Raw genomic sequence first — 12,070 nt, forward strand, 5'->3', positions numbered from 1 at the left:
TCCCTTTCTTACAAACATGCTCCTCTCACATCTGGGCCCTTGCTCATGTGTTTGCCTTTGCTCTCTTGGCTCTTTTCCTGGCTAACTCCCAGCAGTACCATCCTGCCTACAGTGGCCTTCCCTGACCACCAAGACTGGGTGAGTTGCGTCCCCTACAACTGTCTCCTGTAACAGAACAGAAGATCCTGGAGGACAAGGACTGTGTCCTAATTCTTGTCTTCACAGTACAGTGCACAGTCTTTAGCAGATAAGACTCTCCAAGAACATGGTTCCTTGGCATCTTTTTGTTGTTGTTGTTTTGTTTTGAAACAGTCTTACTCTGTTGCCCAGGCTGGAGTGCAGTGGTGTGATCTTGGCTTACTGCAACCTCTGCCTCCTGGGTTCAAACGATTCTTGTGCCTTAGCCTCCTGAGTAGCTGGGATTAGAGGAGTGGGCCACCATACCTGGCTAATTTTTGTATTTTTAGTAGAGACAGGGTTTCACTATGTTAGCTGGGCTGGTCCCAAACTCCTAACCTCAAGTGATTCTCCCACCTTAGCCTCCCAAAGTGCTGGGATTACAGGTGTGAGCCACCGCACCCAGCCTTCCTTGGCATCTTTTAACAGGTCACAAAATGTCATCGGAGATACAGTTATTTCATTAGTTCAGTGAAATATTTTCTATATTGGTAATAATTACAGTAACAGGAAAGCTACTGCCAGGTAAACGTTAGGCCTTTGATAACCATTAATAATCAATTATAAAAAACCTAGAAGAACTTTGTAAATTACTGGAGAGCCTACTGAGAGACAAGAGCATCAGAGGAGTGGAGGAATTTTTGAAACAAAGTTATGATTTAAAAAGTAGTAGAGAAACATATGTGAATGTTTACAGCAGCATTATTCATAAGAGACAAAAAAATGGAAACAACCAAATGCCCAATATGGTATATCCATATCATAGAATATTATTCAGCTATAAGAGGAAGTGAAATACTGATACATGCTGTAACATAGCTGGACCTTGAAAACATGCTTAGTGAATGAACCCAGTCACAAAAAACCACATACTATATGATTCCATTTATATGAAATATTCAGAATAGGCAAACCTATAAAGACAAAAAAAGTAGATTAGTAGTTGGCTAGGGTCAAGAGTAGGGGAGAGAAGAATGGGGAGTGAATGCTACCAGTATGGGTTTATTTTTGAAGTGACGAAAATGTTCTAAAATCAGATTGTGGTGATGGTTGCATAGCTCTGTGTATACTAAAAGCCATTGAACTGTACCATTTAACTGATTGAATTTTATGGTATATGAATTATATCTCAATAAAGCTTTTTTTTTTTTTTTTTGAGACTGAGTCTCACTCTTGTCACCCAGGCTGGAGTGCCATGGTGCGATTGTGGCTCATTGCAACTTCTGCCTCCCAAGTTCAAGTTATTCCTCTGCCTCAGCCTCCCAAGTAGCTGGGACTACAGGTGCTCGCCACCATGCCTGGCTAATTTTTCTATTTTTAGTAGAGACAGGGTTTCACCATGTTTACCAGGCTGGCCTTGAACTCCAGACCTCAGGTGATCCACTCGCCTTGGCCTCCCAAAGTGCTGGAATTACAGGTGTGAGCCACTGCACCCAGCCAATAAAGCTGATTGTTAAAAGTAGTACGGAACGTTTGTTGCAAAGTTAAATCTCAAGAGGCCGTGAAAAATATAATTTTCTACATAACCTTTGCCGATATAGTTCTACTCTGTGCTTCTTGGTAAGTGAAAAACCAAATCTCTAAAATCTGGGCCTTTGAAACCCTGTGCACATAGGCCAGAAAGCCCCCTACTCAGTGTTGACCAGCCAAGTGGGTGAGAAGTCGCAATTGCAGGATGCTAAAGATGACAGCAAAGCTGGTGCTATGTGATGAACTCAAGGGAGAGAGCTGTAAATCAGGTGAGTGAAACGATTATTCAAAGGACATAGCATAATTAATGGAAACAGCAAAATTACATTTACAGTGTAAAATGTAAACATACACCTGGAAACTGACAGCTTGTAGAAAACGCAACTGTTTTTGTTGTAGACGTCTCTCTGGCTAGCCGTCAGATTTGGAAAGCATTCGTTTCTGATGTCAATATGATTGGGTGTAGTTGGAAGGAATCTGGTCTGGGTCTTGGGACACCCAAGTTCCAGTTCTGGCTCTCTCATTTATTCACCATTCAACAAACAACTATTAAGCCTACTGTGTGCTAGGCACTGCCGCTAGCCCTGGTGACCCAAAGTTCAACGACACACTTGTTCCTACCTAAAGGATCGTACTGTTCAGAGAAAGACAATTTAAAATATAGTTAAGTAAGTGCTGTGGCAAGGAGCAAGGTACATCTTCCATCTTGAGGCGTGAAGAAAGAAGGAGTAGCTGTGAGGGAAAGGTTTGCCACAACTTGAAGTTGTATTATTTCCTTGTTAACTCTTTTTTTAAATACAGTTTTTGTAGAGCCAGGGTCCCACTACATTACCTAGGCTGTTATTTAACTCCTGGCCTCAAGTGATCCTTCCAGGCCTCCCAAAGCTCTAGGATTACAGGCATGACCAGCGGCCACTGGCAGCCACCTTCTTAACTCTGCTGTCCCACAAGCTCGTCAGTTCCTTGAGGAAAAGGAGGCTTTTTTTATTACATTTTTTTTTTTTTATAAAGAGCTTTATTAAGACATCACTCACATAGCACACAATTCACTCATTTAAAGTAAATGAGTTGGTCTCTTGCTGCAGCAACGCGAGTGGGAGCACCAGGATCATGGGCTCGGAACCCGACTACACGGATTGTTTTAAGAAAATGGCAGACAAACCAGACATGGGGGAAATCGCCAGCTTCGATAAGGCCAAGCTGAAGAAAACGGAGACGCAGGAGAACACCCTGCCAACCAAAGAGACCATTGAGCAGGAGAAGCGGAGTGAAATTTCCTAAAATCCTGGAGGATTTCCTACCCCCGTCATCTTCGAGACCCCAGTCGTGATGTGGAGGAAGAGCTACCTGCAAGATGGACACGAGCCACAAGCTGCACTGTGAACCTGGGCACTCCACGCCGATGCCACCAGCCTGTGGGTCTCTGAAGGGACCCCCCCAATCGGACTGCCAAATTCTCTGGTTTGCCCTGGAATATTATAGAAAATTATTTGTATGAATAATGAAAATAAAACACACTTCGTGGCATGGCAAAAAAAAAAAAAAAAAGTAAATGAGTTAATGGTTTTTAGTATATTCACAGAACTATACAATCATCACTGCAATCTAATTTTACAGCATTTCATTATCACAGAAAGAAACCCTGTACCCATGAGCTGTCACTCCCCTTCCCCACCTCCACTCCCAGACCTTGCCAAACACAAATCCACTTTCTATCTTTATAGATTTGCTCATTCTGGATGTTACATATAATGGAATCACACAGTATGTGACCTTTGTGACTGGCTTCTTTCACTTAGCATAATGGTTCAAGTTTCACTATTCATCCATATGGCAGCATGTCTCAATACTTCATTACTTTTCATGGCTGAATAATATTCCATTGTATAGATGTGCCACTTTTTACCATCGATCAGTTGGTGGGCATGTGGGATGTTTCTACTTCACGGTATTATGAATGCCATGAACATTTGTGTACACGTCTTTGGGTGGATATATGTTGCTATTTCCCTTGGGTAAATACCTAGAAGTGGAATTGCTGGATCATGTGGTTACTCTGTTTAATCTTTGGAGGTATTAATACTACCAGATTGCTTTTCAGAATGACTGCACCATTTTATATTCTCGCCAGCAATATATGAAGATTCCAATTTCTCCACATCGTTAGGAACACTGGTTATTTTCTGCCTTTTTGATCATAGCCATCTTAGTGGGTATGAAGTGGTCACTTTATTCATTTTTGTATCCCTGGTGCCTCGAAGACAACTTGGCTCAGGTAGATGCACAATTTATTTGTTGAGCAATTCTGAGAACATAGTGGACATTTGTCATTTAGGGGCTCCCCAGAACCTGACCCCCTTTATTTTGTTTAGATAATTATCTGAGGATTACTGGAGAGAAGCGGATCCCCAATGTAATATAGAAGCCTACCAAAATGTTAGCTCCTTACTTTCTCAACCCTGCCTGCAAGTAGAGCATGCGACATAGGCTAAGCTTGGTTGACCTAATGGATCTGCCCTGGGCTTCAGAGACAGTAATGCAAAATACAGGTGGTGCAGAAACAATTCTGGTGGCAGTAACAGGCACTGCAGTGACATCTGGTTGCCAGGAACAACAGTGCTGATAGTGAGAGTGGTGGGGAGCGAATGGTGGGTAGTGCCCAGTGACACTGACTTGGAAGTGAAGCCCATGGCATCCTGTGTGGAATGGTGGTGCCAGTGATGGTTGCCTTCCTCCCCCAGTATGTGGTCCTGTGTCTTGGCTGTCTTCCTGGCTATTGCCTAGCCTTCCTTGTTTCTGCTTATTGTCTGAGCCTGTTTCTGCAGCCTTCCCAGCAATTGTGTCAGTCACCCAATATCCTTTCACCAAATTCTCTTTCTCCTTAAGTCTGCCAACATCAATTTCTCTGTTGCTTGCAACTAAGAACCCTGGCTGTTACAATAAACACTGAATGGCTCTGTGTGTGTGTGTGTGTGTCTGTCTGTCTGTCTTTGTATGTATGAATAGAGAGATCAATGAATGAATGAGGGTACTGAAGCTCTATACAGAGCTTCGAAGGATGAGCAGAGGTTGGTCAGGCAGCAGAGGGCAAGTGCTTTCTAGCAGAACAAAGAGCACAGCACAGGCACTGGGGAATGAGAGAACATGGTGATTAAGGAAACTGTCAGGAGTTCAGTCTGGCTGGGGAAAAGGGAGCAAGGTAGGGAGTGTTGAGATGTGATGCTACAGAGACTGGCCTGGGATGGATCATTAAAGATCTTTAGGTTATGCTAAAGTCTTGATTCTATCTTGGAAAAAAAACAGGAAGAAGGACACTATTAATCAAGGTAGTGATATCAGATTTACATTTAGAAAATATGCTATTAAAAAAATTCTGGCAGCAGGAAGGAGGATGAATTGGAAGGGAGCAAGAGTAGAGACAAGAAGACCAGCTGAGGAGCTAAAGCAATGCTTCCAATGAAAGACAGTGAAGTCTGAATCGAGGCAGTGAGCTTGGAGAGGAGGCACTGATCTGAGACACATTAAAAAGGTAGAACCAACGGAAATTTTGTCTTTGATATGCAGGAATTAAGAAAGAAGGAAGACCATGGATGACTCCAAGGTTTCTGTTTGAGTAGATCCGGCAGGTGGTGGTGTAATTTATGCAGGAATTTATTCAACAGAAGTTTAATTAGCACATAGTGTGGTAGGTGCTGTGTATCATGAAGTGGATAAAATAAACCTGGTCCTACCTTTGCAGTAGTAATGATTACTCTATGTCAGCCTTAATTTACATGTCTTCTCAGATTTTCTGGGCCTTACCATCTCTGGGACCCTTGACCTCTTCTTCTGTTTCACCTGCTACCACTAGAGACTTAGTTAAGTCCCTTGTGGTTTAACTGCCTGAGGTCAACCAGCCACATACCCAGTTTCCTCCCACCATTTCTGAACTCCAGGGCATGGGACCTGGCTTTCTGAGTGACTGTCAAAGAAAATGGATAACCCAACTGGGAAGTGAGAAAATTTTTACTCCCTGAAAGACAAGCTATGACCAACAGGAGACAGGAGACACAGGAAAAAATTCCTTCCTTCTTCACATTGTTTCATGGTGTGATTTCTCCATACTGCCTGTCTGGAGATGTGCTGTATGGCCAAGTGGCTGCACCTGCCCAAGAGACAGGCTATATTTCTTTAAGGCTTTTCATGGAGTAGTGTTTAGCACAGTAATGCATTGCTGTACCTTGTTCCCCATTTTTCTTGTCTTTTCCCTCATACTGTTGCCCTGGGATTATACCTTCTAAAAAAAAAGCATCAATACTTAATCCTTGCATCAGGTTTGTTTTCTAGGGAACTGGGCTAAGACATACACAGACAGGAAAACAGAAGGAGATGATCATTTCCAGTTGGATATGCTGAGTTTGAGTGAACTTGAGTGAAAATTATTCATCCATTCAAAAATATTTATTGAGTGCCTCCATGTATGCTTGAATTAGGGATACTATGGTGAACAAAACAGACATATTTCCTGTTCTTTTAGAGCTTACATTAAGTGTTAAGGGGTGACAAGTAACAATTCAGTACAGAGTAAGTGGACGTGATGATTCTACATAATAAGTTTTTAAAGAAAAAATTTTAAAGGTGATGTGATAGAGTGTGACATGTGTATGTTGGGAGGGACGTGTGTATGTATGACCACCCTGGACAGGGTGGTCAAGGGAACAGACAGTAAGTGGAGGAAAAAGCTTATCCAGAGGGATAGGCAAGGCTTTTGAGGAAAATGGCTGGAAGGGTCAGTCTGGAGATGGGTACATCTGTCCATCATTGGGGGTTCAGGCGTGGGTAGGAAATTTGCCTCTATTTTCACCACGAAATAGTTGGTGAGGACATATGCTTACAAAGTAATGGGAACTTGAAGTTTTGTAGAGCGGCAAAGGTTCAGAAGTGTTGTTTTGCAGCATGGGTGTGCATGCAGACCAGGAACATGAAGAAGAGTCAGTGGGCAGTGCCAGAGCAGAAAAGGCAGATACTACATGCACAATGCATGGCACTAAGTGGTCACAGGACTTTGGAGAAGGAAGCCTCAGCTTCAGTTTCCTCAACTGCAAAATAAGAGCACTGAATCAGGCTCCATGAGTTTACAAAAGCAAAGAAGAGTTGATATGAAACCACTGTATAGCTATATAATTTTTCCTTGAAACTCACCAGTGAAGTCTTTAGGACCCAATAGTAATTGGCTCTCTCCCACCATTAATTACATTCTGGCCACTTGTCAGCTAACACAATTCTCAGACTCCTTCAGCAAATGTCTGTTTCATAGCAAGGACTGTTTACAGTAAGGACAAACAATTGGGACTCATTAATTCAATAATTAGGACACTGCTTATGCATCTATTGTCTACTCTAGTCAGCTATGTTAAGTAAGCTCTTCAGTTTTCATCAGAGCAATTATGCTAATAAGCTTGAAATTTTCCAAGAGTATTATACCTTCATACACTTTCCTGCCTAGCAGCAGCCTGGCTCAGTCAATATTGTCACCCACAGACAATTATAATGAAAGCATAAGGCCCTATTGTTGGCATATGACTACCAAATAATCTCCCCTCACAACAGAACTTCAAACAATTTGGATATTGTTCTTTCAGGGTTTAGACACTGGCCTCTTTTATTCTTTTTCCAAAATATGTAGATCTCAGATATTTAAATGCCTTTATGGGAGAGCTCATTGCATTGGAATTGTATTGTAATTTTCCAAGTAATATTTGAACAGTCACTGGGTTATCCAATGATCTAGTCTTCTAATCATTATTTATCCATTTAAGTGTAGAGATAAGAAATAGAATACTACGATGCCTGGAGAATGATGAGAAATATAATTTGTTTTGCCATATATTTTTGTCTTTATCAGAGCCAACTTCTCTTTTAATCTCTTTCTCTCTTTAATCACAAAAAATCCTACCTGTCTTATTTCAAGCGACTTTGGCCAAAGAGTGAGAATTTTCCACCATGATCAATCAATGCTTCTGTGGTAGGTGCATGACAGATACCTGATGAACACTTGTTAAATTTCAAGTTTTTTCCTCAGATATGCCTTATTCCTGTCTCTTGCATATTCTATCAGATGTGAAATACTTTTTCTTTTTAGCAAAAACTAATGTGAATAAGGATTGTGTGTTGGGGGGCTGCATATGTTCAAATCTGCAACATAAATTCATTTGGAACCTGAAATTTCACTGTATCAATATGAAAATCTAGCTGGTGTTGGATTTCTTCCTTATCATTTACAATAAAAGTAACTCCACACATTTGTTCTTTAAAATTTTTACTTATCTCATTTAATCAGTATCCTCTCAGTTGCAAATAACTGGATCTTTCCTTAAGATGTAGTAATGCTCACTGCAATTTAATCCCACTAGGATGAGCAAATGATGTTGAAAAGAGACCCAACAGTTGTATGGAGGGCCACTATAAACCGGAAGAATGGGCGCAAAGCTGTGTAGAATGTTTTCAGACCTGTGGCATGTTTTTCTTTTATACAAATGCTGTATTTCATCTTTCTTCAATTAGTATTTTGGTAAGGGTAGGAGAAGACAAGTGAGAATAAGTTGTCCTTGTCCTTCAGGAATTTACAATCTAGATGGGGAGACAATACATATATACACAGGAGAAGCTTAAAAAAAAACTGCTCAAGACTAAATGAATGGATCAATATATTAATCATAATGAAGTAATGGTATGTATATTACTGTAGGTATGAGAGAAAATTCATACGTGAATGGTATAGCTTTGGGCTGGGGAAGCCAGAAAGGGCTTTAAAAATTGACCAGAGAGGAGAGAATGAGTTGTTTTTTGAAAGATCACGACTGTGTGTGTGTGTGCGTGTCTCTGTGTGTCTTTGTACGGATAGAGAGATCAATGAACGAATGAGGGTACTGAAGCTCTATACAGAGCTTCGAAGGATGAGCAGAGGTTGGTCAGGCAGCATAGGGCAAGTGCTTTCAGCAGAACTGAGAGCACAGCACAGGCACTGGGGAATGAGAGAACATGGTGATTAAGGAAACTGTCAGGAATTCAGTCTGGCTGGGGAAAAGGGAGCAAGGTGGGGAGTGTTGAGATGTGACGCTACAGAGACTGGCCTGGGATGGATCATTAAAGATCTTTTTTAGGTTATGCTAAATAGTCTTGATTTTATCCCGGAAAAAAAAAAAAAAAAAAAAAAAAACTGGAAGAAGGACACTATCAATCAAGGTAGTGATATCAGATTTACATTTAGAAAATATGCTATTAAAAAAATTCTGGCAGCAGGAAGGAGGATGAATTGGAAGGGAGCAAGAGTAGAGACAAGAAGACCAGCTGAAGAGCTAAAGCAATGCTTCCAATGAAAGAAAATGAAGTCTGAACCAAGGCAGTGAGCTTTTTCAAAAAAATCAAACTACAAAAGAAATAATGATGAAATTTAAATTTTCCACTTATGACCCTCAGGCTCTTTCCAGAAGAAACCACCATTATCATTTTTCTTATGTCTTTCTAGTGCACTTAACTACTTTTGAATTGGATTCTGAATTGATTTAGATGTGATTTTGCAGTGTCATGTTTAATGAAGGGTTAAACTTGGTCTCTATCCATATAAAAATAAGACTCATTCAATCTAATTTATACAATAGGGACTTACTGATAGATCTTGAGGTACCCTAGTGGATTTCCAAGCTGTTTGTTGCCATGGCAATCCCTGCTTTATGTGCATTCAGTTTCTGTCTTGACCCACTTTGGTTTAGATGCATTTCTAGCAGAGGGGACAGTAGGCATGTTCCCATTTCTAAGCCCCTTGGGGACTGCATTGGTAGCCAGATTGTCCCTCCTCGCTCTTCCTCAATTATACATCCTGGAAGGCTTCCTAAATGGAAGAGTTATGGACCCAAAGTCTGAGACTTTGGATAAATGGTCTAACTTAGACCTCAGGCATACTACCCACTTAATTAGTGTAACCTCAAAGTACCTAACTCGCACACTAGGAGTACATTCTGGAATCCCAGCCAGACCTGCTTTTGTTCCTATTCCTACTACTTAGGTGGACACCCAAATCTCCACCTTGTTCACATAGGAGAAAATACTTGTGTGACCAGGGTAGCTTTTAATATGCTACTTCATATTACAACTGTTGACTTGTCTTAGCAGTAAGACAGACCAAAAACCAGAAACAGCCTTCCTACTTGTAAGTTGAACAGCCTTTGCCCTAGACCCGCCTCCCTAGTGGCTCTGGAAAGAGGAAACAAGGCAGAGGAGGTGGGACAGCTCCACCAATTGGCTTCCTGGGTCTCCTTCACAAACCATTTTCATTAAGGGGTTAGTAGAGCTATCTCTAAACTAATAATGGAAGAAACCACCCTGGAAGGGAATTTTTGGAGGAAGAATTTCTGCTGAGTAGGTTCGTCTTAACGTAAATGTTTGCAAGCAACAGAAGAGAAGTTAATGATCACCGACTTTCCTTGAACTTCAAAGCCCTATGCTATTTACTTTCATATTTATTATTTAATCATCACACAACTATATTTAAGTAGGTATCGTTGCAGGTGAGTTCCATTTGCCAAAGATTACAGATCTGGAACAGAGTGGTACTCAAAGCTACAATGTGCCTGACTCCTGGGTTTATGCTCTTCATCGCAACTTTCCCGTGAGAAAAGTTCCTCTATGTGAGAGGAGAGAGACGGTGGAAAGGACAGAGATTTTCAAAGGACATCTGGAAAACTTGTATGACTCAGGGGATGGCCACATCTCTCTTAAGGTCCATCTGAAGGCACCCTCCTCTGGGACACGTTCATTTCTCAGAAGAAAGAGTATACTTCAAAAACTCTTATTGTTTGGAGTGCTCATTTGGTACTTTCTGATTACTGATTTGTATTGCTAGTGCTTCTTTCCCGCTTATCTGAAGTCCCCAATTATATCTATAAAGTAAGCCATACATGAGAATGAATTACTGGACAGGCACCCCCCAAAAAACCGTGTTCTAGTCTTGTCTCTGGCACCTGTGTGAGACCTAAGTTTCTTTTCAACTTTAGTTCTACGGTACTCCCTGCCTGTGTCACAGTGGGTGCATAGTAAACACCTGATGTGATTAGTTGGGCTCAATATTTTGTCAGCAGAGGCCTGGGTGCTCCTAAGGGTAAAAGCAACAAGGTTTTCCCTGGGTGCGGTTATGCCCTGGTCTGTGGTAAGTTTAGGGCCTTGCTGCCTCCTGTAGGGCAGATGCCCAAGCTGGGGCCTAAACGCCGCAACGGGAGAAAAGAGGAAGGGAAGATATCCCAGCCATTAGAGGACATTATGACATGCCTTTCTTTTAGACTTCACAGACCCTTCGGGACGTGGATTATTGATATCATTTTTACTGAAGACGGAACCAAGATTTAGGTTAAACACTTAGATCTGGCATCCCCTACCCGGGCCCTAAGTGCTCTCCAAAGACTCCACCTCTGGGCTTATTTACATCGCGAACCTACCCTCGTTCAGCAGCACGAGGGCCCCGCCCATTCATTTGCATAGGGCGCGCCCAGTCGCGGGACGGGTCCTCGGGCTTCTCCCAAACCCCCTTTCTCTCCTAGGCGCGTCCTCCGGGCTGCCCGGGGCCTCCCAGTGGGATGAGCACGTGTCCGCTGCCGGCCTCACGACGGACTGTGGACGAAGCGGCAGGCCCCCACAGGCCCTACCCCACGACGCTGGCGAGGGATCGGGCGGTCGCCGGGAATCGTCTTCCCGCGCGGCAGGGCGCAGGCCTTTCCCCCGCCGCCCCCGAACTCCGGTGGGAGCGCGCAGGAGTCCAACTCAAGCGAAACCGCGGGCGTCCAGCCCCGCCCGGCCGCGCCCCGCCTCGCCTCGCCTCACGCTGGACTGGGGAGGCGGGACCAATCAGCGAGCTACGTCTCCCTTCCGATTCGAGGCCCCCGATGCGCGGCTCACACCCCGAGCTCCCCGCATGCTGATTGGCTGCGGGCGCCGCCGGTCCGGCCGGGAGGCGGGGCGGGCCGTAGGCAAAGGGAGGTGGGGAGGCGGTGGCCGGCGACTCCCCGCGCCCTGCTCGCCCCCCGGCCCTGCCCGCGGCGCTCGGCCTCGTTCCTTTCCTCCTCCGCTCCCTCCGTCTTCCGTGCCCGCCCCGCGCGGCTTTCGGCCGGCGTGCCTCGCGCCCTAACGGGCGGCTGGAGGCGCCAATCAGCGGGCGGCAGGGTGCCAGCCCCGGGGCTGCGCTGGCGAATCGGCGGGGCCCGCGGCCCAGGGTGGCAGGCGGGTCTACCCGCGCGGCCGCGGCGGCGGAGGAGCAGCTCGCCAGCCAGCAGCCCGCCAGCCGCCGGGAGGTGGGTGCGTGGCGCCGCGGCGGCCGGCGGCCGAGGGCGGAGGGCGGAAGCGGAGGTGGGCTGGCGGTGGAGGGCGCGGCCGTGCGGGCGGCCGGTAGGGCTGC

General features: G+C 44.3%; 3 protein-coding genes across 15 annotated transcripts in view; all 3 read left to right on the top strand.

Annotated features, from left to right (window-relative positions):
- IER3IP1 (immediate early response 3 interacting protein 1) overlaps window positions 1-12,070 on the top strand; it is a 1,095,035-nt gene that overhangs the window by 297,544 nt on the left and 785,421 nt on the right. The window lies entirely within an intron of this gene.
- LOC126941500 (thymosin beta-10-like) lies at window positions 2,682-2,972 on the top strand. Its single transcript, XM_050768201.1, has one exon. The coding sequence runs from the start codon at window positions 2,758-2,760 to the stop codon at window positions 2,926-2,928; it is 171 nt and encodes a 56-aa protein (XP_050624158.1). The 5' UTR covers window positions 2,682-2,757; the 3' UTR covers window positions 2,929-2,972.
- Window positions 11,872-12,070, top strand: part of SMAD2 (SMAD family member 2) — a 96,560-nt gene continuing 96,361 nt past the window's right edge. For 2 of the 9 annotated variants that reach the window (XM_050768176.1, XM_050768178.1), the window contains exon 1: window positions 11,875-11,966. The gene's annotated coding sequence lies outside the window, so the exon portion shown is untranslated. Of the gene's footprint in view, window positions 11,967-12,070 lie in introns of all 9 variants that reach the window. The other 7 variants (XM_050768175.1, XM_050768172.1, XM_050768174.1 and 4 more) reach the window with 6 other exon arrangements.

Source organism: Macaca thibetana, chromosome 18 (genome assembly GCF_024542745.1).
Source record: "Macaca thibetana thibetana isolate TM-01 chromosome 18, ASM2454274v1, whole genome shotgun sequence".
Taxonomy (NCBI): Eukaryota; Metazoa; Chordata; class Mammalia; order Primates; family Cercopithecidae; genus Macaca; species Macaca thibetana.

Coding starts and splice junctions, on each gene's coding strand:
- LOC126941500 (XM_050768201.1), top strand. CDS start 2,758: ATGGGCTCGGAACCCGACTACACGGATTGTTTTAAGAAAATGGCAGAC.